Consider the following 26901-nt stretch of genomic DNA (forward strand, 5'->3'; position numbering starts at 1 on the left):
TGGGGGGGCCCTGTAAACTTAATGAGGAAGAGTTGAATGTGTCTTTCCGGTGAATGTAATAAAGTGGGGGGTACTGTAAGTAGTTTGAGGAAATGGTTGTGGTTTTGAGCTTTTGGTTTTGTTTTTTGAGGGCGATTGTTGATTGAGAGATGTTGTTCAAGTTGTTCTTTTGACAATATTTACATTTTCGAGTTCAATTCATTCTACAGTAGATACATTAAAAGAAATAAATAAACGATTTTCTTTTACATGAGTCATCCCCAATTTATTTTAAACAGGGGTAGCAATGTCAAGCCAGTGGGCCAAATCCGGCCAACATGGCTCCTATGGCCTCCATAAGGATTTTGAGAAATATGCCTCCATACAACAGCAATCTAAACAGGACCACAACACCACCCTGTTCTATGTAAGGAACCACCATTTGTACAAATCTTGAGTTTGGGTTAATGTATGTGCAGAGGTTTGGACCTCCATCATTTAACGATGACAAAAAACGGCCCACGACTGAGCAAACTTGCACAATATCCAATCTAAAACTAATCTGTGAGCTATAATATGTCCTCACCATTCCATGGGGATCTAATAACATATACCTAGCCATATGAGCACACAAGGCTTAACTTCATTTTTACCAAAAGCTGTATTAATTTCTACATAAACTTGAATACAGTTTTTGAATTCTTTTTTTTTCAGCATGATGGACACCACCTGCAGACATTTTGGTTCTGGTGTGAAGTCGTAATGTTACAAAAATATATTTACACACACTTTCCTGGATAATGACGTCTCATTTTTCTGATGTAAAAGTAGCTCACAGGATAAACGGTTGATCTGCTTTATCATATAGATTCTCAGCAGAAATCATTTCCAGGTCACATTACGCATAATGAAAAAAAAGTTGATTTAAATATCTACATTTTACTAGCAGACTTTGTGGCCCCTAAACAATAGAAAATGCGTGCCATCATCACTCATGCAGCATATTAAATTTAAATTGCAAACATCAGAACTATGCGCGCTCATTATAAACAAGAGAACGCAAATCCACAAACCAGTCTATGTAGCGCATGCGAGTCGTGCTGTGCAGCCGTAATGGAGCCCGAGCCCGAATAGCAGTTTCTACCAAAAACAATCAAAGTAAGTGAAGTGTGGACACTTCGGATCTCTCTGGCAGGGTCTAGCGTGGACTGCAGAGTAATGAAAGAATGTGCAAGGGGCCAGAGCTCAATTCGCAGCTGAGTCAAACAAAGAAGAAGTAATAGGGCTTTTGGAACGGCGCAAAAAGTCGAGTCTGCAAGTAATTTTGACCCAATGGTGGGTAAAGTTTACACTGTTAGTGTGATTAATTAATTCGATGGTCATTTCACAGAGGTGTATGCTTTCTTAGACCCATAGAGAAACGAGCTACATTGCACGACACTCTACAGTATTACACGTGTTGACAACTGAACTGTTTTCAGACTTTAGCTCCGTGTCTTCACATGTGGAAGCTACACTGTCATCTGAGGGCGTAATCATAATATACTTTGAGGGGGCACATCCTTTCCCGACTATATTTAAAATACCTCACCCGCTAGAGACCAGTGCGGGTACATGAAGACAGAGGTGACCCGTCTGCATTTTATTTTAAGTGAGAAAAGTATGTGTTGCTGAATTGTTGAATGGGGCAGTTAAGTTTAATCTGAAACGTGCACAAAGTTAATTCATGGAAACAACCGAGACAAGATATTTGTGTCAGTTTGTGAAGAGCTCGAAATGAGTTAGGACTGCCTCGTCCTTTCATGGTTTCATGGCAACTGGCAAAAAACCTATTTCAGATTTTTAAACATTTCATTTTAATTTTCTAGAATTAGTTTACCTTAATATATCCTTTCCATAGTCCCTCTGGGGGTAATACAAGTGTTAATGGAATGATTGGGGGGTCTTTAATCTCCCTCTGGTGTCTCTGGCAGGAACCACCCTTGCAATTTCCCTGCCTTCGGGTCGGAGACGCAATACGTACTAATATGCAGAATTACGAAGAAGAAGCTAACAGGCTAACGGGACAAGTTTGAGTGAAAAAAAAAAGATCTCCTTTCCTGTCGTCGTAGTATTTTCTTTCACGGACAATTAATGAATAAAAATACATGCTACGACCTGCAGTGGCGCTCATGGCCTCTAGGGGCATGCGTTATTTAGTTCTGCTTTAATATTTGGCAGATAATCCTTTTCCCTTCTTGAAGTACGTAGAAGGCTTGGAGAACCACCCTCCCAATGCATATTATTTGCTCCAGTAGTATGCCCCCATTATATAAAAAAAAAATAGATCCAAATGCTGTGCAGATTTTCTCCAATATGTAGCAGAGCTTTATCTTGACAAAGTGATGATGGATGGACTTAAGCTATGTTGGGTCCAGCTGGCTTGCACGTTTTTTGCTAAGCCCCTTTTTGACTTGGACTACTTCTCTTTGGAACACACATACACATCAAATACATCGAGTTGCAGATGAGTATTTTGTAAGTACTCAACAGCCTACATGAGTTATGGTGTATCGTCAATAATGAAGTTCTTGGAATATTACAACTTCGGTTTAAAATATGGGCTAAACATGTAGCTTCTGCTTCTTCCTTCTGTGAACCTTTACACTGTCTCAGCTCCTGAACATGTGTGCAGCATCCAGGCACTGACAGCAGCTCACCCGGTGCTGTCCTCCTCATGTTGGGAGTGACCCAGGTGCCGGAGTTCTGCAGAGTGTCAGCAGTGGCTCTCCAGTTCAAAGGCTCCGTTTGATATAATCACACGCAGACAGAAGGGCCGGGCTAGCCTATAGTCCATAACCCAGGCCCATAGTTTATAACCCGGAGCGTCCACCAGATGTGCAGCTGACACAGTCCAGCCTCTCCCTCCAGCCAAACAACATCCAGGCTTCCAATGCCAAAGAATCTGTCAGGGAGTTTAACTATTGTGAATTTATCGCTGCTGTGTCTGATATTCCTTTCCATTTCCTGCTTTCACTTTGCACTTAATTGGAAGTGTTGTTGGAATATTTCATTTTAGCTCTGGATTCTGTTCATTCTAGCCATTCCCCTTCAACTGCTGTCTGATACCATTAGCACATTTTGTTCGTTAAAGAAAAGAAAGTCTCTCAAACTTGTGCCAGTCGCGCGCCAATTATGTCATCAAAGCTTCGGACTGAAGTGTGAACGCTTCTCCTCCATCCTTTGTGTTTGATGGATGGAATATTGGCTCATGACAAAGCATGCAATAACTCGGGGATCCCGTCCACTGTGGCGCGGTCATAAGTCAGCGCCGATCCCCGTTAAGAGCGGACCTTCGGTAGCCAGGCGGCCCATTTCTCAGCCCCTACTTTAGCTCTCCCGTGTCTTTTGAAGGGAAGCAGGAGTGTTTATGTTAGCAAGAACCAGACCTTAGCCCATCATGCTTTTATTGCTTTGAAAAGACACTACGTAATGCCCAGCGCCCTGGCCAACATGTATATACAGTATGTGCTTAGCCGGGAGATTTCTCGCAGAGGTGGGTAGAAATTTTGGAAAGAGTATATTGCTGCGGTAGAGATTTGAATATTCGTCTGGACTGGACTTCAATTATGGCAACGACACAACCAAAGTGGACAGAAGATGAGCACAGGAAGAAAACAGAAAAGTAAAGTTCTCATTCTACTGTACATTAGTTAATCTCCAAAAGTATAGTAGTAGTAACTATGATTTATTCAGGCATTTTTACGCTTTGATATTTTGTTTGTTGTATCATTTCTAATATATGTGTCTTAAAAATACCCCTTGGTATAAAGATGTTGTAAAATGTAGCTATACAAAGTGCCAGCAGAGGGCGCACTCCTTCCCTATTGCTCTAGCTACAAGAGCGGCCGTGCAAAATGTTCAGGGGAAGCAATGGCATCAGCAAACGTGTTTCATTCAGGGCGGGGAAGAGAGCTTTATGTTGTTTTGAGTGTGGAAGGGAGAGAATGACAGACCGTGGAGGATTACTGAAACATGTGCAGGATAAACTAAATAACACGGGTTGTTTTTTGAGGGGGGTGTAGCGTTATAACATGGTTAAAAGCTCCAAATTTGCTTCGTACTTGCAAAATAAGAGCCCATGAAATGTAACTCATCACTTGTCGTTCTGGAACATAATGAAGTTAAAACAACAAAAGCAGAATTTCGTCGCTGATGGACGGGAAAAGTGGCCGAGACAATACATGATTCGAGTCGAAGCCGGTCATTGGAGACCTGTGATATTACTCCAAACATGTTCCATATGCGTCCACTGTCTCCCACCTGTCTCTTCTTTCTGCCTGTCTCCACTCATCTCTGTGATTTCCTTTCTTTTCCCCTCTCTTGCCGGCTTGTTGTTTTATCGAGGAATGCTCCGCTAAAGAGGAGCATTTGATCTTCCTGCCGCTTTGACCTAAAGACGGAGGCTCACAGAGGAGGGGGGTTGACACAGGCATATGTCCCCAATTACAGCCCCTCTCTGCCGCCGCCGCCGCCGCTGCACTCACTGCGCCACTGGGGTGAGGAGGAGCCCCGCCTAACCAACGCCAGCACGCACCGGCCCGCTGCCAATTCTAACACATGCATAGCGACGCATAACGTGTAATATCTGAGAGGCTATATAACGTTGTCTCTGATTGTGATAACAGGGGCCTGATGTCTAAATGACACACATGGCACCATCCACAATACAATAGAAGGAAATGTATTTATTGGCCACTGTTGCTGCTGAACTTTTTCCTCATCTTTGCACTTTGGTTTACACAATGCCTTTTGTGGAATGGGAGCGCACTGGCCAATGATCAACAACAACACTTTTTTGCTTTTGCTCTCTCATCAAGCATTTCTCGACACTTAAAGGAATAGGCCACCGTTTTTATATACTAAGATATGTTCTTACCTCACTTTAGTCGAGTTAATATATCCCCGTCTGGTCATTGTCCGCGCGCTCTGTCACGCAAACGGAGCACATACGCAGCCTCTCCCATATGTGACATAGCTCCGAAAAAGCTCACGATAGAAGCTACCAAGCTCTTCCACGTGTTCCCTATTTAAATAAAGTTACGTGAAGTGTTTTCATGCGAAGTATATTTACACAGAAATGTAACGTGTCGATTTTATAAGCAAATAAAAAGGGGGACTTTATTGTGAGGCGTAATGATACGAGGAGTAAAACGTCCGCGTAGTAACTCCTAAAGACTTCCCCCGCTCACTTCCGTCAATAACCTTTAGGAGTTACTGCGCGGACGTTTTACTCCTCGTATCATTACGCCTCACAATAAAGTCCCCCTTTTTATTTGCTTATAAAATCGACACGTTACATTTCTGTGTAAATATACTTCGCATGAAAACACTTCACGTAACTTTATTTAAATAGGGAACACGTGGAAGAGCTTGGTAGCTTCTATCGTGAGCTTTTTCGGAGCTATGTCACATATGGGAGAGGCTGCGTATGTGCTCCGTTTGCGTGACAGAGCGCGCGGACAATGACCAGACGGGGATATATTAACTCGACTAAAGTGAGGTAAGAACATATCTTAGTATATAAAAACGGTGGCCTATTCCTTTAAGAATCAGTTTTGCATCCTCCCGTTCCTGCTTCCAAGTGAAACGTTTTGCCACATTAAAAACTACTCCCAGAGTGAAGTTCAATTTCTGACTAATTTCTCCCACTATTGTCGTCCATTGTTTGCTGCACATCCATGGTTACTGGCAAAATACAAGATGTTTCCCAATACAGTGCCATTGTAGCATTTCACCAAAATCCTCCACTATGTAGCACAAAACCCATGTAAGGACCAAAACTACGTAATACAGTGTTTAATTTTAAATCAGGGTTTTGATCTTCAGAATTTTGATTTCACATCAAACCATTAATCATTTAGGAATGTAATGTTTAACAAATGGCATTTTTGTCTTCTCTCTTCCAAATGCTTTACTACTTACTGCTGCCAGGAGACGGACTCAGATATCTAAATGAAGGATTCTAAAGGAAAGTGAACGAGAATATGCTGCAATGGCATATTATTCAAGTCATGGAAAAGTTATCAAAGTATTTTTAAAACTTGAAACTACTTGCGGCACAATAGCCTAAGGTCTTACCTCTCCAATCTCTCCTCCTCCATTTCTCTTGCCACTCCTCTCTCCTCCAGCCCCATTCTCCTCGTCCTCCTCGTGCATCCGAGGTCCACAGCAAATGGCTCTCAGTGAAGTCAACGAGTGCCACAGACGTCCACTAGTCTGATAAAGCCCTAGTACTTGATGCATATAGGGCTAAAAAATATCACTAGCAAACCGGTGATCTTTAGAGACGGAAAGAAATAAAAAACTCAGTCAGTATTCTGGTCTTTTTGATGCATCATTTTCTCCTCTTCTCCACCCGTTTGTTTTGAGACAGCTGGGTTTATTGGAGGTGATGTGAGACTATATTTGGAGAACTGAGCCGCCGGGCGCTTTACAAAGGTGTGCTTAGTCAGCCCCCGCACTCACCACTCCTCTACTCAGCTGGCACAGGAATTGCCAAAAAGTCAGATCATCCTGTGTCTTCTCTCTGTAGTATTTAGCGCACTGTAATAGAAGCCAGACTGGAGCTAAATCCTCCCACATTGTGCCCTTTCAAAGTTTTTCTCTGTTTGCGGGCCACGGTGATGAGTGCAAGTGTTTTGGTAATCAGTGTGCAGTTGAAGTCGATGGAAAGTACAAGATGATGATCCACCCGGCATTGAAATGTCTCTTAACCATGAAGAATTCTCGATTTCTATTGCCAAAGTTGATAAATGGTTGCATCCATGAACTATGCATCTCAAACAGTCATGTTCGAATGTCCTTTTATTACTATTTAAGAGCAAATCATTTCTAAAGTATTTCCAGATCTTTTTCATTTATGCAATTTACTTTAATATGTGCCGAAAAAACAACACAAATGTCACACTGGTATGGTGATTGTGCTTACTTCCCATTTGTTTTTTAAAGACATTCAGTTGATGCCACCAGGCTGAGGCTGGCAAAGTACGTGGCGAAATGATTTACTTCACAAGTCTGTCATTGTTTCACTTTCTGTTGCACCTGTCCATCTACAACCAAACCATACACATGCCATACTACATAATGTGTATCTTAACTGATATTATTGATAAAAGAAAGACTTTCTTGTGAGTTTCATTATGTTATTAGGAGCAATTGAGATAAAACCGCATACTAATACCTTCCCATACACAGTCACTAATGTATCCGCCATGCCCGTCTTCTCCAGTGCAGGTGTCTCCTGGTCTTAGATGTCCTCGCACACATGCAGGCCTCACATCCTTTGTTTCCATCTGCTTCACCCATTATATCTACAGAGGTTTCGTACCAAGACCCGACCAGTTTTGATGAATCTTCTCCTTCCCAAAGCCTCCTGGACCCTCCATCACCGCAGTGCAGCACACATGTGTGAACAGCATTACTCCTTGTTATCCTTTTTGGAGACAATTGATTTTAAATACTCCGTTTATGTCGTGGAGGAAATCTTATATACTGAACAGGACGGAGCTAACTTCATCACATGTGCTTTAAGTAAGCTGTGCATGTTTGACGCATTAGCTGGATCAGTTACTTTTTAATGTACAAGGAAAAGGGGTGTGGAGGACTTTTTGACCAACATATAAGTCATGTTGATGGCATAGAGTTTGTCCGGCAATACATTTTTCCCATCTGCTATTGTAGAATATAGCTGCAAATGCATCTTAATATTTAGCTCTCTAGCTCATCAGTCAGTGCCTCTTCATACAGGCTTCCTCATTAGGTTTGGTAAACATTTCTAAACAAGTCTTAGGGTTAAGATGAAATGGCATAAACAAGCAAAGGAATGCCACAGCTTCTGTTCTAGTCCCAGGACAGAAGAGGCTCCTGTGGCACAGAGTGTGTGACTGACGGGGAAGTGTGCCATAATGGCCCTGAGGTTTGGGTTTGCTCTGAGTCATGCACTTTGATGTCAGAAACATGTAGCAAAAATACATATTTTATACATCGTTTTATTGGACTGTAAAAAAGCCGTACAAGTGTTAATGTAGTCCCGCTGTCATTGTGTCTTTGGGGTAAAACATTCGCCCCTTGTCCATAGCAGAATGAGTAACTGGGGGACTGAATGTGTCAATTGTTTTATTGATATAAAAGTGTGCTGTCAATGCCCAGTAGGTATAAAAGTGCAATATATATTTATCCTGATGAGGAAGATGGCTCTAGCTGACGACATACTGTATCTAGAATAATCTAAATCCTGGCATGTATTTCCACCCTCAACTGCCACCCATGTCTCCGTCTGTTCCCCTGTCCCTTGATTTGTTGCTGGCTTGGAGACAGTTGCCCTGTCCTTTTACAGCCCTGTTGTGGAGAGTGCTGCAGACATCAGTTGATGGAGACATGATGTCTCACACCAGCTTCTCAGAAGCATCTCTTACACACTTTATCTTCTGCAGCAGACGTCAGCAATCAGGCCTGTGGCAGGCACATGGCAGTTTGGCCGCACAGACAACTTCTGGGTATGGGGTTGTAACGCAATTAAGAATGTTGAGTTGTATTTACTGGCTTTAGGCCTATTCTCATATTTCATGAGCCTGGCTGAAGATTGAAAAGAGGACAGAATGATTTAGGAAAAACATCAAATTGCGTTTCTTTGTATTCCTGATTTAAGATGCAGTTCACTGTGACCATTTTGAACGTGTCGAGGAGCTTGTCAGTCCCTCTCTCACACTCTCTAATTATAAACAAGAGGCATGCATCTCATTGCCTGTTTGAAATGCCTAAAGTAAGGGGTATTTTATGCCATTGTTTTGTGTTGAAGTTAAATTCACTTGTGATCAAGCCCTGCTCATTTAAACCCTGCTAATACTATTGGCTTTGTTCTATAGTTTATGTTAACTGTTGTCTGTGTTGAACGCTATAGACTGAAATTCAACTGTCCAATGTAAACACTAGAACTTGTACTTCCCTCCTTGACCATCAATGGGCTCAGTGACTGTACCTCTTATCAATTTCTGACCTACATACCTCCCTGCCAACACCTGTATGTCACGCCGAAGAACGATCACACTCCATGCCAAACCAGGAACATTGCGTACATACATCTTAATAGTTTTGGAATCGACTGTGCCCCATGACATCTAAGCCCATGTCATGTTGTTCATCTGGAGCTTTATCCCGGAGATCTGAGAATCCATGTGGGCCTCTTTGATGGATCTGTCTTCCCAAAGGAATCTGGACTGTCAGCGGTGAGCCCTCTGCAACAGAGCGCATGTCTACACCTGGACATGCGCATACCTCTGCCCCGCACACATGAGTGCTGAGGCCTGGCGCAAGGCATTCTCACCATGCGCACTGTTAGCTTATGGGATACTGGCTTTACAGTGAAGCCACGTCGAAAAAGCCAAACAACACCGCCGTATTCTTGTCTCGCATGTGGACAGAAAGACAGGCAGACTGGCTTTGCATCATGACAGTCTTAAATCTTCACCAGACAGAGAGGAAGGAGGAGTATGTTGGTAGTTGAGCTGTTTGTTGCAAGTCGAATACGCTGCTCGATTCTGCCAACGTTTTTTATTTCTCTCAAAAACCAAATGAAGGCATCACAGGGGTAACTTGAACACTTTCTGTGTGACTATTTGAGAATTTAGACCCCGCAATGCCTCTCCAGCTCGCTAAATAGCAAGCTGTAGCCTTAGCCTTACACGGAACGCAGTAGTGGCTGCCATTTGTGGGTATTGGACACCAGTATTGGTATTGGAACAATCTTCATTCATACATGGGAAAGGTGGAGGAAGTGCCAAAAACGCAATGACAGCAAGCACCAGTCGGAGTCACGATTCGAACCGCTGACCTTTGCAACTGCTTTCGTTTAAAAGTTTAAAATCTCGAAAATACCCAACCCTGCCTATGAGCAGTCACACATGATGCATGGGATGGATGGGTAATGCTAGAATAAACATTCTTCCTCTATGTCATGTAAGTACACTGCCTGTAACGAAAAAGTTAGCTTTGATTACAACATGCTTCTGCAATGTCCAAAGATTCAGTGTCGCATACGTTTGGGAGAGCACATTCCAAAGACTGGACTGGACTCTGCGGTGGCCAATCCATAAAAATGTTGTCTCATGCCCCCTGAACCACAGCAGAGTTTTGACCACGTCTTAACTGATTTTAGTACAATTTAAAGCAGAACTAAGTAACTCATGCCCCTAGAGGCCACAAGCACCACTGCAGGTGTCAAAGCATGTTGCGTGAGAGTAAATATTACGCTGACAGAAAATACAAAGGCAGAGGGATATTGTACATTGTGCCACAACTCAATGACACAATAGATAATTTTTTTTCACTCAAACTTGGCTGTAAAGTTGCAGTTAGCTTTGCCCATTAGCCTGTTAGCTTCTCCTTCGTGATTCTATTAGTGTGTATTGCGCCTCCGACCCAGAGGCAGGGAAATTGCAAGGGTGTTTTTCTGGCCAGAGACACCAGGGGGAGATGTATGACCCCCAATCATCCCATTAACGCTTGTATTACCCCCAGAGAAATGATTTATTAAGGTAAACCAGTTACTTAGATTACATATTTTGACTTTATAGAAGAACTAAGCCCCTGTTGTGTTTCTTCGGTGCAGTGACACGCTTACAGTGAGGCGTGACGACGGCATTAGCACTCCGCAGTCACTCTCGGGCTAAAGAACCACGGCCTCTGAACATTACGTCAACCTCTTGAGCCTTTATCTAACCATCTCCTTGAAGCTATCAGGTTTACCGTAAGCCGAGTGCCCTCTCACTCGCTCACACACATGCACCGGACTGTCAGATGAAACTGATGAGCGGCACTGTTGGTGGTAACATAGTTGCACGCATTCCTCGTATGTGTGCTTACATCGCCCGTAACCAGAGCCGAAGGGGGAGCCTCACCCAAAATGGTCCTAACCAGTCCTTAACCATCAGTCGGGCTGCGTTGCGTTACAGAGTCAACAAGGGGTCATTAATTAACCTGCTACCCCAAGAAAGTGCACGGCATTTGACCGAAACATCTGCAGACCTCAAGGCCCAGCATGGAGGAGCGCTCATACCAGCCCCAGAAGCTTTAAACTCCCGTGATTAATACAAACTAACAATCTCAAAGTGTAGCGAATTCTCCCTTGTAATAGATCCGGGTGAAATCAGATTTATTGCACATAAATCCTAACAAGAGTTTATTTCCAAGCCTTGGCAATATTATTTGTGTGAACAGTGCATGCTCTGTGCTGCATAGGCTTTTTTGGTACTCTCGGGTTTCCTCCTACATGCTCATGCAAGTTTTGGTAATGCAAACTTATTCCTTTCCCCCCCCGCCCTATGTTGGCTTGCTACTGAGAGCGTAATATCTCTCCAAGTATAGTGATTACATATTAAAGTCCAGGATTTCTTTCTGCTCTTGTTTCTCCAACAACTTTGCAAAAAGCTCCCAAACACGCTCAAACCATTGTCTGCTTTGTTAACTGTGTTTTGTGTAAGTATGTTGCAACTTGATATTCTTTTTCTTACTCCTTTTTTTTGCCCATTGTTGGGACTGAAGAAAGCCCTCGCATGCAGCATCCTTTCCTCTTATATTGACCCCTGCAATTGTACTCCTCTTGTGTTACATCACTGGCTGAGTGGGGGTGGGGGGGGGGGAGCCTGGCCTGTATTCACCTCTGTTCTTTTTAGTCTGTGATGCCGTTTCGCTGATGTGGGAGTGCTTTACGCTTGAGTGGAACCTGGGAACAAACACCTGCACACACTTAGCTCCTCACAGGTGCAGCTATGGGAAAAAAAACACACACTTGTATCAGAGCCTTTATTTTAACTCAGGCATTCTTATAATGGAGGTGGCAGTGCAGAGAACGATAAACCCTAAATTTACATCAAAAACATCATTCACACTTTACTTTACTTTCCTTCCTGGATTATGTTGTGTAAGAGATCCAATCTGGGGGCGATGGGGTGCATGGGGCAAAATGGCCGCATTTTTTAAAGCCCATCAACCAACCAGTCAGCCATTTATCACGGCACACTGATTTGTTAGCCTGCCTTTGTCTGAAAAGGTTTGTCTATTGTTTTTAGCATGTGTAATTACCCCTGTTGCCAGCGGAGGGCACTCCATCCAAACATTGAGACACAAATCTACACATTGTGACACAATCTCTTTCCTACACTCAGAGATTGTGTTAAGTTAAAAAGTTGTAAAGTGTTAAAGGTAAAGCAAACAAAATGGTTCCATCTTTGGATTGTGCGCCACAGTTACTAAAATAGCATATGTTATTGTGTTAATATACCACATTTTCTTTATTTAATCCAGACTTTCACAAAACTATGAAACCAGATATGGGTTTTCCAATGTTTCTTTTGTCCTATAAAACACACAGTGACTCCCCATCTGTCAGTAGTCCACGAGTCAGTCCCTGTGAAGTCCAGCTTGTATATTTCTCCAGTTCTTTAAATGAGAGTGCATATAAACTGTCTGGCCAACACAAACCATCACTTTGCACTGTGGGAAAGCCGCCCGATTCTTAAAAAGCATATTTTACGACACCCTTCACACTGGTCTTAGCTCCCCTCCTATAGTTTACTTGTCTTCTTTTTTTCCATGTCTTCAATCCTATATTTATCCCTATTCTACAACCTATCCTTAACTCTTTTTTTTTTTCTTCTTTTTTTTTTTGGCAAGGATTGCTTTGATTCTCTGAAATCCCTGCGCATACGCCAGCATGGTAACTTTCCGATGGTTTTCCAGCCGTAATCCCATTTGCCGTAATAAGTCATTTAGGCAGTTGGAACCCCGGGCGGATCTCGAGCGCGGCTTTTTGGGGGACTTCGTGATTTATTGTTTATTCTTTTGGTGGGGCACAAGTGAGGAGATGTTCGCATAAGTGCCTTAATGCTTCCTTTTAGGCCACAGAAACAAATAGGACATGAAACGGCGGTTGTTAGCGAGGAAATTGCAGTGGGGAAGTTCGGGCCCTTTCAGACGTTTCCTTATCTCCGGTGATCCATCTTACGAGTGGTTGATGCGCCGCCTTGACAAAGCAACGTTGTGAAAATGGTGGGTTGAATGCGCTTCCAGACGACCCCACAGTGAGGTCACTTCTCCAGTTAACTGAAGCTGGAGGAGGATCCCGGGAAAGGCCCTAATAATGGTGGGAGAATTTCGCCGACGCTGCTACGCTACTCTATACAAAGGCTGTGTAGCGTCATCTCCTGAGTTCAGATGGGGCGCGACTGACACGGCAAAACGGCCAGTCAGAGAAACTCGGGGCGTCTTTGTGCACTCGACTCGTCTTCATCCGCACCATTCCCCATATGCTGCAGTGACGGCTTAAGTCACTGCGCGTTTTGCGGCGTCTCGGGGCTAAGCTCATGTCCCAGTGTGATTTTTATCATCAGCAGCCAAATGCAGCTGGATGCCGATCACAGGCAGCTCTCATGGAACTGTGTGTGTGAAAAGATTTAACTGCACGACCGCCACGTTTCTTTATTTGTGGCTCGTTTTTACAGCTATTGTGGAAAGAAGTGCCTGTCCATGTCTTAAGAGGAGCTTTCTGACTAGGACAGAATGGTTCATCGCTCACCACCGTGGAATATATTCGTTTGTGGAGCTAAATGAAAAAGCATGAAGGAAGCACAAATGTCAATGCATGCGTAAAGTTACATTCACATTAGGCTTAGGTTTTGTGCCTTGTTTTGCTTACACTCGGAGATCTCCATTGTGCAGCTTTTTCAAATGAAACTTTTCGGATCCAAATTTCCAAAAGAATAAGGTTTGCCAATCTAAACGCTGCGTCCATTGTCCAGTCCACTCCGGTGACGGCTGCTCTCGGGCCAATAACCAAATGTCCCAGGACGTTTGAACATATCCCCTCTGACAGCCAATGGAAACCGTATGCACAACTTTCAGATGAGGGCTGTGTAACTTTCCCTTTGAAGCCGCTCGGAGGGAAATTGAGTTCAGCATTTTTGACAGTTGAGATAATGGCCATTCTAATATAAAACCAATGAGGAGAGATGGTATCGGAGCAAAAAGAGTCTGGGGAAGGTTACAGTGACTGTTATGTGAAATGTAGACAAGCGGCTAAAAGTCGTCTTGGCCACAGCAGCTGCATGAAATATGGACTTAGACTGATGATCATAAAATGAAATGGGATTTTATGAGGAAATTGCATTACAAGTCCTCAGTGCCCAGTTAAACAGACAACCTCTATTATTTACTTTTTGGTGGTTAAGACACATGATATTGAAATGTGTTTTTTTATGAACTGTGAAGTGTTTTTAATTGTTGCAGCTGTAGTGATGGCCGACAGTGGTAGTTTCGTATGCATAACAGTATTTGGACTCACTACAACTCACCGAAATGATCCTGATTACACTGTACTATTCTAACAACATCAGCCTTCACTCTTAATTGTAGAAAAATCCCACCGCGCACCACAGGCCTCCTTTTACCATATGGTGAATGATCTGAATTAGGATCATCATTTAATTAATGGACACAAACCGCAACGTCAACAACCGCTAATTCAATCTGACTTGTGCCGCTATTTTTAAGACTCTCGTTAACAAACTGCTCCGATGCAATTGCTTCCTTGTGTTACCGCATTACATTACAAAGCTAATCCGAAAATTACCTTCCAATTCATCCCAGATATGGCTTAAGCGGTTCTTACCATAAGGCAGACATGCAAAGATATAGATAGAGATTTTCCCTTAGAATCTGTACTGTCTGCGATGTATGGTGTATTCCTGAACTCGCGACCCTTGGTTAGCTCAGCGGTAATGAGTTTAGTGACCTTCGTCCTCCCACCGACTGCAGTGCTTTGCCAACTAAGAAGTATGCTATCCAGAGTGCATCAGCCTAGAACAGAAGTGTCTCACCTTGGGGCCCAGTGCAGTCAAAACACTGTCTGGAGGTAGTCTTTACTGGCACCATAACAAACTTTGGAGAAAGAAGTGCCGTGTAAAACAGTGTCTTGCACAAAAGGGAAACAAAACAGCTTAATTGTGGGCATTCTTTTGCTGCATATATATGATATTTTTTTAAACTTGCTTAACCTCTTAACCCCCACTTGAACCAAGCACACTTTCCCCATTGTGGCATTACCCAAATCTTAAAGCTTCTTGAAAACAGTGTCAAAATAGCGGCGGAAAAAAATTAACAAAAGAATAACAAAACAAAAAAAGCCACAAGTGACAAAAATGTGCTAGAAAAGCAACAATGATACAACAAAAAAGTGACAAAAGAGTGTCAAAAAAGCAACATAATAGAGACACGACAAAAATACTTCACAAATGTGACAAAACCGCGCCAACAACGCAACAAAAAAAGTTACAATATTTTTTCTTTCAATTGAGGTATTACACTGTTGCTCTCCAGTCCAGAAGCTATAAGATTACACAGCTATAAGAAGACACAATAAATAAAAAAAAATAAAAAAAAAATCATTTTTTTCACTCAAACTTGGCTGTAAATACTGTTTAAGTGGCGCTAGCCCACAGTTAGCTTTGCCCGTTAACTGTTAGCTTCTTCTTCGTGATTCTATTAGTGTGTATTGGTTGCTCCGGTTCGGTGGCAGTCAAGTTGCAATTGTAGTTTTCTGGCCAGAGACACCAGGGGGAGATGAAAGACCCTCCCGTCATATCATAGGGACTACAAAAAGGATTTATTAAGGTAAACAAGTTACTTAGTACTGCTTTAAAGCGTTACTGCTTAATAATTCACACAATAACATGCAACACAAGTAGTTATTTTATTCTGTTTTTGTTGGTGAAAAATGTCTCTTGTTTCTTTTCCAAATGCTTCATTTTGATAACCCTCTGCAGAAAAGGCATTTCTATCTGGGAGTCAGGAGCACGTTAGGCTTCGCCCGCATGTCTGTTGGTGTTTAGACTTTTACGACAATCAGGAAGGTTCCCGCAGTGTGGCTTTAAGCAACTGTCTGGAAGCAGTTGGTTGAACTTACGACAAGCTGCATGTCAATAAATGATTATTAGAAAAGGCAAAAATATTGTGTTTTCCGTCAAAATCCATGCATACCATCTACAGTATGTACAATGTTGGATTGCAAATACAGGGAAGTGTCTCGTTGTACCCCATCCCAGCCGCGTATCTTTCTCCAACAGGTGCATCGGTCTGAGCAGCTTATTACCGCGTCTTGTTCCACAGGCTTCAGTGCGCACACTTGTTAAATCCAGAGGCAGCGCGTGTGAAACGGCACATTATCACCCAATTAGCATGACCCCAGTCGAGGGCCCCCTAGTCCCCACTCCAATACCCTCTCCTCTCCTTCTCCCACCGCAGCCCACGGGCACTTACAAATGCGTGTTTATATACGTGTTTTTGCATATGTATGTTTATGTATGTACAGTACACGGCCCCTCACTGGCTCCCTGCCTGCTACTCATTCATCATGGCACCAAAACATGCGGGGAAAAACTGGGAAGGGGGCGTGCACGTGTGTTTGTGGAGTGTTGAGCCGAAGCGAGGCCTAGTTTAGTGAGAGTCTTGCTTGAGTTTTGGGAAATGGTTTTGCTCATGGTTTCTTTTTGCTTTTGCTTTCAGGGTCTGATGTGCCCCAAGACCCCAGTGTGGTGGCTGCTGCAACTTGGAATACCACTAGTGATGGTAAGTAGCTACACTGCACACACATGCCAACTGCTATGGTACTTTTTCAATGCTATGTAACTTGTTGCATTATTGGAGGTTGTGGAGAGCTGTTATAGCACTGGGTGACTTTGAAGAATAGGTCAGTGGCAAAGAACCATATATAAACTCCATGGTCTGATTTGAGTTCAGCTTTCGCGTATACTGCACAAAATGAACAGCAGAACGTACAGTATCGACTAATGTAGCCACCTTAGCTGCTAATCCACATCAACATCTTCCTGGAAACACTAACGCGTTCCAAGCTATCAGGTCCATCTTCCACCCTCTGCCGGGACAACTTAATTTACTCTGACCTTTATTTGTTGGTGAATGTTTTTTTTATCTCTCTCACCACATCCACTCCACAACAAAGGCAGTCATTTTGGGGGATGATTGAATAGTTTAGTCAAGATAATCACTATGGGCACCAATCTAGCTTGTTTAAAAGCCCGTAAATAAAGCCAAGGGAAGCACCATACAAATTATACCGACAGTTTAATTTTTCTGTTGAAACATCGTGCAGACGGTGCACATGTTCCAACCACTATATTTTACGTTTGTCATTCAAACGCAGCATCTGTTTCTTATGGGATTGGGTAGACGCCGGTGAGCTTGTTTTGTCTCCCAAGCAAGGACTCATTTGAATTGATAGAGAAGACTGCAGCATGCCTCAAATTATACAAATCGAATGGACGTTGGACTTCATTTGGACATGCTTTATGTGGATGGCAATAATCCAAACCTGTCCACAGGCTGTACTATACTATATTGTATTATAACTTCACATCAGTGTTTTCACGGGGCATTAAAAAACATTCAAAGTCATTAAATGAATTGTGCAGAAATGTCATTAAAAAGCATTAAATTGGATTCAAACTCTAAATTTCTTGGAAAATTATGACACTGCTCAACAATTATTATTTTTTTTCTGAAATTGACCACATTTGTTTTACTCAAAAGTTGAACATTTTGTCCAACTCTCTTATCTCTGTTTGATGAACTATTTGCAAATCTTAAGAAATGAAATGTGTGCTGATTTCTTTCTTCCATATGGCATTCAAATATAGTATTTTTGTATTAAAAAAATTATTGCATAATGTTTGAGTCTCGAAAATATCCCACGTGCCTAAGATGTCATCATTGAAATTAAACATAAAAATGACACGCTTTGAAGAACTTGTCTAGACTTTAAAACACAGAAGTTTTCTTTCTCCACATGATAATAGCGGTAATAGGGCGACAGACTGAATATGAAGTGCAGACCAAACTAAACTGGAGTGTAATGAGTGTATAATTTTACAGATTAAAAACAAAACAAAAGCTGCTGTGCCTCCATCCATGCATGTCCTGCAATCCCCTGCCCGGTGTCCCGAAGCCTGTATTCCAGTGATCTGTGCAAATGAGCGGTATTGTGTAACATGTCCCATAGTGAACATGTCCACTGGGCCTTGTTGTGGCGGTGTGAGCGGGCTGTGTTTACATATAGCAGTGTTTGATTGGACTAAACCACTGCGGGGGCAACGCAGGCTTGATGACAGGGCTCCGTTTAACCCACTGCCACATTAAAGGGGTGCTCTGTGGACGGGGATACAGTTTCACAACACTCTGCGCGGGACACTTACACAGAATGATGTCGGTAGCAGACGTTTTTGCACTGGTGAATCACCCGTTGCTTGTGCTCCTGTAAATTGATGTTATTAATTGGTCACACTCCACTGCGCAGTAACAACAGCGTGTGGGAACAGCGCGATAACTGCCTAGGGATGAAACATTTTGCCGCCCAGTTTCCAAAGTCTTTCCAAGAAAATACAAGCAATATAACCATGGATTACAATTGTTTCCTGTTTTGTTTTGTTATGTAATATAATTGCCATAAATACTTTTTTTTTTACAGCATTAACCCCATAGACATCATATTAATAAACTCTGTCTCTTCACTCCTCCCCGTTTGCCACAATAACCACGTTCAAGGGGGAAATCATGGCGGATTTACAGACTCCTCCTACCCTACTGTGATGGAGCATGTTCCTAAAAAGGGCATAAGGGCGGGATCTTCACTGTAGACTCGGTGCATAGTTTGGTTGTAGCCCGCGCCATTAGCTTTAATGCTAACAGCCTGTCAATCAAAGTCCAGCTCTCTTTAGTATACGAGATCTCTAAAACGTTTCTCACGAAAACCAGCCTAGTCCTTTAATTGTAACTAACCCAGCGTTATCACAGCAGCAATATCTAGCTGTAGAAAGTTCCCAAAAATTAGAAACCAGGCTTTACAGTAGCTTAAAAACGTGTGGAAAGTGCAATGCTTTCTAATGGAAAACTAGCTTGTTTTACCGCAATGCAGCAATGGCAGACAATGGCGGACCCTCGCATCGTGGTTTTAAAGCAGAGCAACCAGCGGCCATTGATTAAACTGCAAGTTTGAGTCTTTCACCTCTTAAACTGAGCACATTTTGTCCAGTTCGGCATTACCCAAATCTAAAAGCTTCTTGAAAAGAGCGTCAAAATAGCAACGAAAAAGAGTCATGAACAAGGATGAAAAAGCAACAAAAAAGTGCTTCCAAAGTAATCCCAAAAAATAGAGGCTAGAGTTCTTTCAAATGAGCCGCCACACTGGCCTATAGTCTGTAAGCTCCAGTCAAGAAACTTTTAGATTTGAGTAAAGCCAAACTGGAGAAAATGTGCTCACTTAAGGTGGGGGTTAAGAGGTTAAACATCAACTATCACTGCAATTTCACTGTTTTTTTTTTTAACTGTTCCTCACCTAACTTATTATTTCGACACGTTAACTAACCTCTTGCCTCCTCCTGCCCCATACTGCGTTTACAGCTCGTTACATTACCTCCTAATGAAGTGCCACGGCGTCCAGCTCCGGCAGACATTTTCTTTTCCATCAGCTAATGAGACTGCGATAAACCCACTCAGTTTGTGTGACCCCGCTGCTCTTGGCAGGACGCATATGTTTTTAAGAGGGGCCTGTTTTCGCTTAGTATAAATTATCAATGTTGCGACATCACAGCAGTCCGTCCGCATGAGGATCACTACTTGCAGAATGTTATGATTTGGGTGATTATGACGTGGTGTTGATGGTTGGTCTGTTATTGCTGAAATCAGGTCTTTCATGAAGTGCATGGACAATCATCTGACCTCTGTCGTGTGCGCCATTTACTTAAAATATTTACTTTAGACCCTTTTTAGACTCTGTTTAGTCATTATTTGATCCTGATCCAGGCTTGGTGGCACTTGGGAGGTCAATTATGAACAGATCTTAAGATAAACAGATCTTTAAGTTATAAAAGATGCTCATATACTTTGATTATTTGCAAGGAAACTGATTATGATATGTGGGAGCACAAAGGGTGCGTTTTTTTTGTTTTGTTTTGCTTATTTTCCTGTCATTTCTGCTCCCAACTATCTCATGACATTTTAAGTACTCGCAGTTCGTAACAAAATCAGAGGAGACAGATCGAATTAGAAATTAAAGCCGATTTTTAAACTGGCTGAGTAAACAAGTTATGAAAAGAGCGAGTGACACCGATTATGTGCAGGCTCCAGTCTCTCGCACTGGAATGCCCAGGCTCATGCCCAAGTCTTTTATATTATACTTCTGAGCTCATTTATGGTGCAGAAATACCCAAGCTTACATGGCAGGGAAAAGAAAGTTTTATCTTTGCAAACAAAAAATGTAACATGATAGGTTTTACAGAGGATATTGAAATGCTGGAGTGTCCGCATATTATCAAGTCTGTGTTAGGAGCACACGGCTGCGCCAAACCGAAGATGTAACCGTGCATGACAAGACAAATGTGTTTTCACAACATGTATTTGGCACTCACTTTCATGGCCTGATGCTTTTGAACCTGCGGCCTAACATGGAGGTGCTACTGCTGACACACTGTCCAATACTATGTTGCACAAAAGGTTGTCAATCTTTGAGCGGTGCTACGATGTTTTTGAAAGGTTTACACTGGCATCGTTTTAATTCTAAAGAGAAACCCCACTGCTCTGAACTCTGCCTATTTCTTTCACGCATTTTTAAGCCTACCTGTGGATGAAGTCACCTTCATCGTACTGCGGGACGATGTGAAGCTGTGCTGCTCTTAATGAACTCCAGTGGACAGACGCATAGATTAGGAGGGAGACAGCAATGCCCTTGTATGGAGAAAGCCGCCAGAACAGGAGAGATCTGGCTGCGTCCAAATACTCCACAAGACTTATGTGTTCATCGCTCATCAGCGCACCTATAGTACCTCACCCTGAAATGCAATAACCAAGGAATTATGGATATTCCTTTGTCCTGGGAATGTAGGGTAACGTTATATAATATGAGGGAAAAAACTTTCTCAAGCTGTTAAGGGTTGTTTTAGAAGCGATCTCACCTCAAGAGGCTTTGTCAGCAACTAATCATTTCTAACAGAAGGTTGGACTTCTGGGAGGGGTTGAATTTATCACTGACTCCACCTATATATTGACAAAGTTGCTTTAAGCCTGTTCATTGGCCTCTATTTTTAGGGATTATCTGTATTAACTTGCCTCAGACTGAGCAGCTTGATAGTACCTTCAAGTGCAGTTACAGGTGGCAGGAAAATAAAAGTACAAATTTGCAAACAAACATGCACGATCAGATGGTTGCCAGACGGCTCATTCAAGAAGTGCACCGTGTTTGTTCACAGTCCCACTGGCTTTTCCCACCCGGAGGAGACGCTCTCCTACCTTCTTTATCCTTTGAGGGGAATGAGCTCCCCGTAAAACCCCCATGCGGTCCACCATTTGCCCCTGCTTCACTTTCCTCTGTGTTGTTAAGGTGCGTAGTAGATCAGGGATGTTTGGTGAAAATATCAGCATTTATTTCGCCATGACTGCCAAGAACTTTGCTCATTTCTTCAGCTAGCCTTGAGCAGCACGGGGTTTATTTTTTTCGCCACATGTGCACAACATAAGCAGGAGAATAGCAGTCTACAAAAGCCGCAGATAAACCGTGTGCACTGTTTGGAAAAGGCAATCGTTGCTTTTAGTGGATTATTTAGGGGATTTTCCATTCGGGGGTTTTAAAATGTTGTTCAAAGATAGCTCTGAAGATCCGTCACGCCACACGGAGCCAAATGGTCTTAGCTTTAGATTCAATCAAGATCTTCACCTCCAACAAACCAGCGAGTGAATGCTATCGTTTTACCTTTCCGAGAGTCTTTCGGAAATCTAATTCCAGTTGTTCATTAATCCTCATTTGTACACATTACATTTTGCGTGGAGGTTTTGATCCCCTCTGGATGTGTTTTCCATCCTTGTTTACTCTGGCTGATCCGGGAGCATTTCTGCATACCTGAGATGGGGTCAGGGGAACTTTCCAGACCGATATTTTCTTTGCACATTAAACTCTTAGGTGGCCCTCCAGATCTCTTTGTGACCACCAAACTCGCGCTGCCCCCAACCGTCCACTATCCGGAAATATTTTGATTTCTTCTTCTTCTGCTTTGGTTCAGTGTCACCTTGTTCTTGTAAAAGTAGCCACGTGAGAGCTTCTTGCAGATGCGTGTTCCGATTAGGTGATTTTTCAGCGTCAACCGCATTATAAAGTGCGAAGCGTAGTGTGTGCAGTTTTTGATAGAGCCAAGTATTTTCATATCTGGCTCTTGCTCAGATTAGTAAGTGTGATTTGATTTATGTATTTCCCCTTGGCCCAAGTGTAAGGTAATATCTTCCCTGCTTAGCTCGGTGTTCCTATCTCAATCCGACAACTGGCATCATCCCCACATTTCACCTCTTCCTCGCTGTCCTCTCACTCTTATAAATAATGTTTTTCACGTTCTTCCCCCCCTCTCCAGGACCTTACTTCATCCGCCTGGAAGCTCCCATGAACAACATCACCACATCGCTGGGCCACACGGCGGAGCTGTTTTGCCGAGTATCTGGCAACCCGCTGCCCGCCGTAAAGTGGCTGAAAAACGACGCTCCGGTTGTGCAGGAGCCGCGCCGCGTGTCCTACCGGTCCATGCCGTACGGATCGCGCCTCCGGATCCGGAATCTGGACACCACGGACACGGGATACTTCCAGTGTGTCGCCACCAACAGCCACGGGACGGTGTCGACAACGGGAGTGCTGTTCGTCAAGTTTGGTAAGAGAAAAAAAAGCAATCCACGTCTCTGAAGACCACCGCAGATCCTCCAAGTTACGAACATTGAACTTTTCTATGCCCTTATTGTTGCAAACCTTGACATTTATTTTCCTACTTAGCTTTTCCTACAGGAGATTTGGCCCGGCGCTGAATGTCTCCCAAAGTCTTACGGTGTCTTGTAGTTGGCAGGCTGTGGATTGAGAAATCTGGTAACAATATAGTTGATCCTGTGCTGAAAATCCCCCCGGTCTTCTGTTGCAGATCCCATCCCTACGCCTCTGCCAGGACGTCCCACGTAAGTTTGCACTATCTGTCTATCTCGGCTGTCTCCCACGGGTGCAAAATGTAGGACTCTGTCTGGTGTGACAGTAAATTCTCCAATGCCGAAAGAGCTTAGCAGGTTTTGGCATTAGTGTCTTCCTGTACAGTGTCATATTAATCAAAGGTAGACATGTGCTTGCTGTGTACCTCCTATAAAATAATGGTGAAAGCCCAGCCCGGGGGAACCACTCATCACACTAGGATTCCTGCCCACAAAATCTCTTACTTCGAGTATGACAAACAAAAGGAAAAGATAGTTCCGTGAAGTACAGGAAAGAGTGTGTTGTACATGCACATACTGAGCTACCGTTTTATAGACTCTGTCATGACTAAAAAACCTTTTTGTACAGAGTTTGGCTCTCATCCCTTTGGTATTTTACATGATCAAATCTGGCCCTCTCCTAGCTTACAGCATCTGCCCTCTTATTGTTCTCAGTGTGGAGGGATTTCTATGAGTCAGGCCTATTATTTCCTGTCTGAGTGAAGCAGCTGGTAATTAATATTTGATATGAGGATTTAATGATGTGTTTCTGGCCCACCATCACGTCGCACATGGTCCACATCTGAGAGGAAGGCTGTAGTCTCAAGTGTGGCCCGCGTTTGGATGGACCCTCTACTAAAAGATACATTATATACTTTATAACATAACTTATAATTTACCCGCATTGGAGATTTGGAGGTTTGACTGTGTAGAGATGTAGAGATTACCAGACAGTTTGGGGTATCCCACTGATCTGCCTTGCTAATGTAAACAAGCTTTTATCATTCTGACAAATAAAACACAATCTTGTAAAACTGAAAGCATTGCCCCCCCCCACTTGTCCGTTTTGTTTTGCCAAATGACGTCTCCTCAAATCCGAGCTATTGCTTTGGTTTCGCTCTGATGTCTCCCCGCTGTTCTAGTTTTTCTGAAGTTTATTAGATTGTGCGCGGATCAAAGCGGGGTTTGCCTGGATGGCTTTCACAAATGTCCCGATGGCGCGGCCCAGTGCCATGTTCCAGGCAAGAGCTGTGTGAAGTCAAGCTGCTGGCACCCTGCGGAAATCAGACACCTCCTAAATCCACTCACGGAACGCCGCAGAATGTATTAGCAGCGATATGATTGTCCACATCTGTTTTCATCTTCACTTTGTTTATGCCTTGTTTGTATCAGTGTGTTTTCATAGAGGATGAAGTTACAGCTGGCTTTGAGGGTGAGGCCCTTGGATCTTTGGGAAAACAAAGGATTATCTACCAAACATCAGTGGAAGTTTGTCGAAAAAGTACTGTAATTAGATGAAAGAGAAAATAATCTGTGGATGGAAATTAAACCAGGGTCGATTGTGGGCGAACAAGGCCGTTGTCTAGCAACGATTTTCCTTAGAATGCCCTCGCTAGTTTATGGTCAGTATCGCTGTAATTACTGGTTCTATTCGAAACAAAGATTGAAACCATGATCCTCATTCATCACAAGGGTGCGATTCTTTTCAAACAATCTGCGAATGCAAACTATAGAGGTGGGAATGTTGTCCTCAAAACCACTAAGATGTCTTTGATTCCTGCCGCATTCCATCATAAGAAACGAAAGGAGACTTTGAAATACTGGAGCTCTTGTTGACATTAAAGCATTTGGACTGTATTGAGTGCAGGAGACATGTAAGAGTAAACAAGAAAATGTTAAATTGTATATTCTAAAGCAGTTAAAACAGTTTATGTCAAATTTCTATTGGTCTATCTATCTCCCATGTTTGCTTGGGGTGAATTGGAGGAGCATAATGAAGGCACTGGGGCACTTTGCAGAGTCCCCACAGAAGATTGAAGGATTACTCAGGCATGCATGAATTACTCCATATGTTTTGATGAGGGAACAACATTGTAAAAAGGGTTAAAAGCTTGATTTGCATCCCCCCCTTTACTAATTTAGTATTGTTGCGTCAGTTATAACCATTACCTCATAGTCTGTGCACTATCAGCACATTTTATTTAGTTGAGCAATGTCCTTGTGCCCACATAAAATAGTTGCCTACTTTGCCCATTTCCTGTTTACTTTCTGCATGTTGCAGCGCTAATGACCGCCCTCAATTTAACGCTTCACAGTCTTTTGAATCATTGCTGCTAAACCTGAGTGAATTAGACCCTCCTTGTGTATTTAGTCCCTTGTAAAATGTGCGGGGGCAAACACGAGCCGAGCCGTCTCCCTCCAGTCATCAGGGCAGTCATTTAAAGGGACAGGGGCCTCCTTTGACTGCGAGGGGCTCCGGCGGAGGCAGGCCACGCCATCAGTGCTGCTCATCATTACTGTCACGGCCGGCTTATTAGCTGTAAATCAGGCTGGCAGGCGTCAAGAAGACTGGGTCACCTAATGATGACACGTGATGACCCGCGCCGGCTTACCTCACCTCCACCAGCTGTTCAAACGCCCCGTCCGCAGAAGCACATGTGGATCAGCTGCTGCGGTGTCCGTCTATTCAGTTCAATAGGGTGCAAAATGCAAAATGCGTATCTGTTGTTACTGAGTCTACCCAGATTAGACGAAAACTGGCATAAAGTTCAATGTCTTCTTTGTCTGCCCTAAGAACTAATCAGGGACTGGCCGAAGCGTGTTTCGACAGCAATAGGAGGGGTCCAGAGTAGGGCCCAACTGATATCTTGGCTGGCAGATGTATCAGGCCGATATTTCGGACTTTTCGATATTGGCTGTCGGTCGATATCAGTATTTTTATCGGCCAATACCTCCGGAAAAAACACTTACTGAACATGAATATACAGCGCCCCCTGCTGTCACAATTCAACAATGACACATTTAGAAGCATAATACACAGGATTATAGACAAGACCTTTGTAAAAATATCGTTGGTACCTATCGGCATGTCAGTCGACCTCCATTATATATATTTCTATGAATGATTCTACACTGTAATAATACATGTCAATGTCAATGTCAATGTCAACTTTATTTGTATAGCACGTTTACAACAACACTAGGTGCCCAAAGTGCTTCACATACAGGTACACAATATAAAATTACAGTACAAAACAACAAGAGAAGCACACACAATAGAGTTATAATACAGCTCTGCTTGAATTGAACGCCAACGCAAACAGATGTGTTTTAAGGGCAGTCTTAAAGGTTTCTATGGTTGGAGCGGCTCTGACTTTTAGGGGGAGACTGTTCCAGAGTTTGGGAGCAGCCACACTAAACGCTCGATCTCCTCGGGTCTTTAAACGGGACCTGGGCACGTTCAAACGCTTCAAACTCGCAGACCTTACTGATCTGACTGGGGCATAAACGGACAGAGAGATACTCAGGAGCAGATCCATGAAGACATTTAAACACAAGCATCAAGATCTTAAAGTCAACTCTATAGCTGACGGGCAGCCAATGGGAGGCCAGCACAGGAGTGATATGTTCCCGCCGCCTCGTCCCTGTCAGTAAGCGTGCAGCAGCGTTCTGGACTTGTTGTAGGTGGTTGAGTGAGGATTTGTCCAGCCCACAATAGAGCGAGTTACATGTTTAACTACAGACTATTTGAAAGATTTAAAAAAACATGAACATCAAATTGAATTACTTAAAATATCGGCTGATATATCAACTACAGGCCATGCCAACCACCTTCATATCGGTATCGCACCCCAAAAATCCATATCGATCGGGCCCCAGTCCTAGACCACTTAACTGTATAATTATGAAATTTCAAGAAAAAAAAGTAATGTTAACTGCTCAATAAACTACTACACTTCGGCCCTTGGGTCTGGTGCAGTTTGCTTGTTTGACTGGTTTTGAGGGAGAAATGTTTTGCTCACGGTAGCTAGCTTGCACCCACCGTTTCTG

The 26901-nt window shown here is 43.1% G+C and overlaps 1 protein-coding gene across 1 annotated transcript in view; it reads left to right on the forward strand.

Moving 5' to 3' along the window:
• ror1 (receptor tyrosine kinase-like orphan receptor 1) overlaps positions 1-26901 on the forward strand; it is a 123855-nt gene that overhangs the window by 69867 nt on the left and 27087 nt on the right. Inside the window, exons 2-4 of the mRNA XM_079575585.1 lie at positions 16576-16638; positions 22479-22769; positions 23031-23064. Of these exons, the coding sequence (XP_079431711.1) occupies positions 16576-16638; positions 22479-22769; positions 23031-23064 (388 nt within the window). The remainder of the gene's footprint in view (positions 1-16575; positions 16639-22478; positions 22770-23030; positions 23065-26901) is intronic.

This window comes from Gobius niger (assembly GCF_951799975.1).
Source record: "Gobius niger genome assembly, chromosome: 17".
NCBI classification, from domain to species: Eukaryota; Metazoa; Chordata; class Actinopteri; order Gobiiformes; family Gobiidae; genus Gobius; species Gobius niger.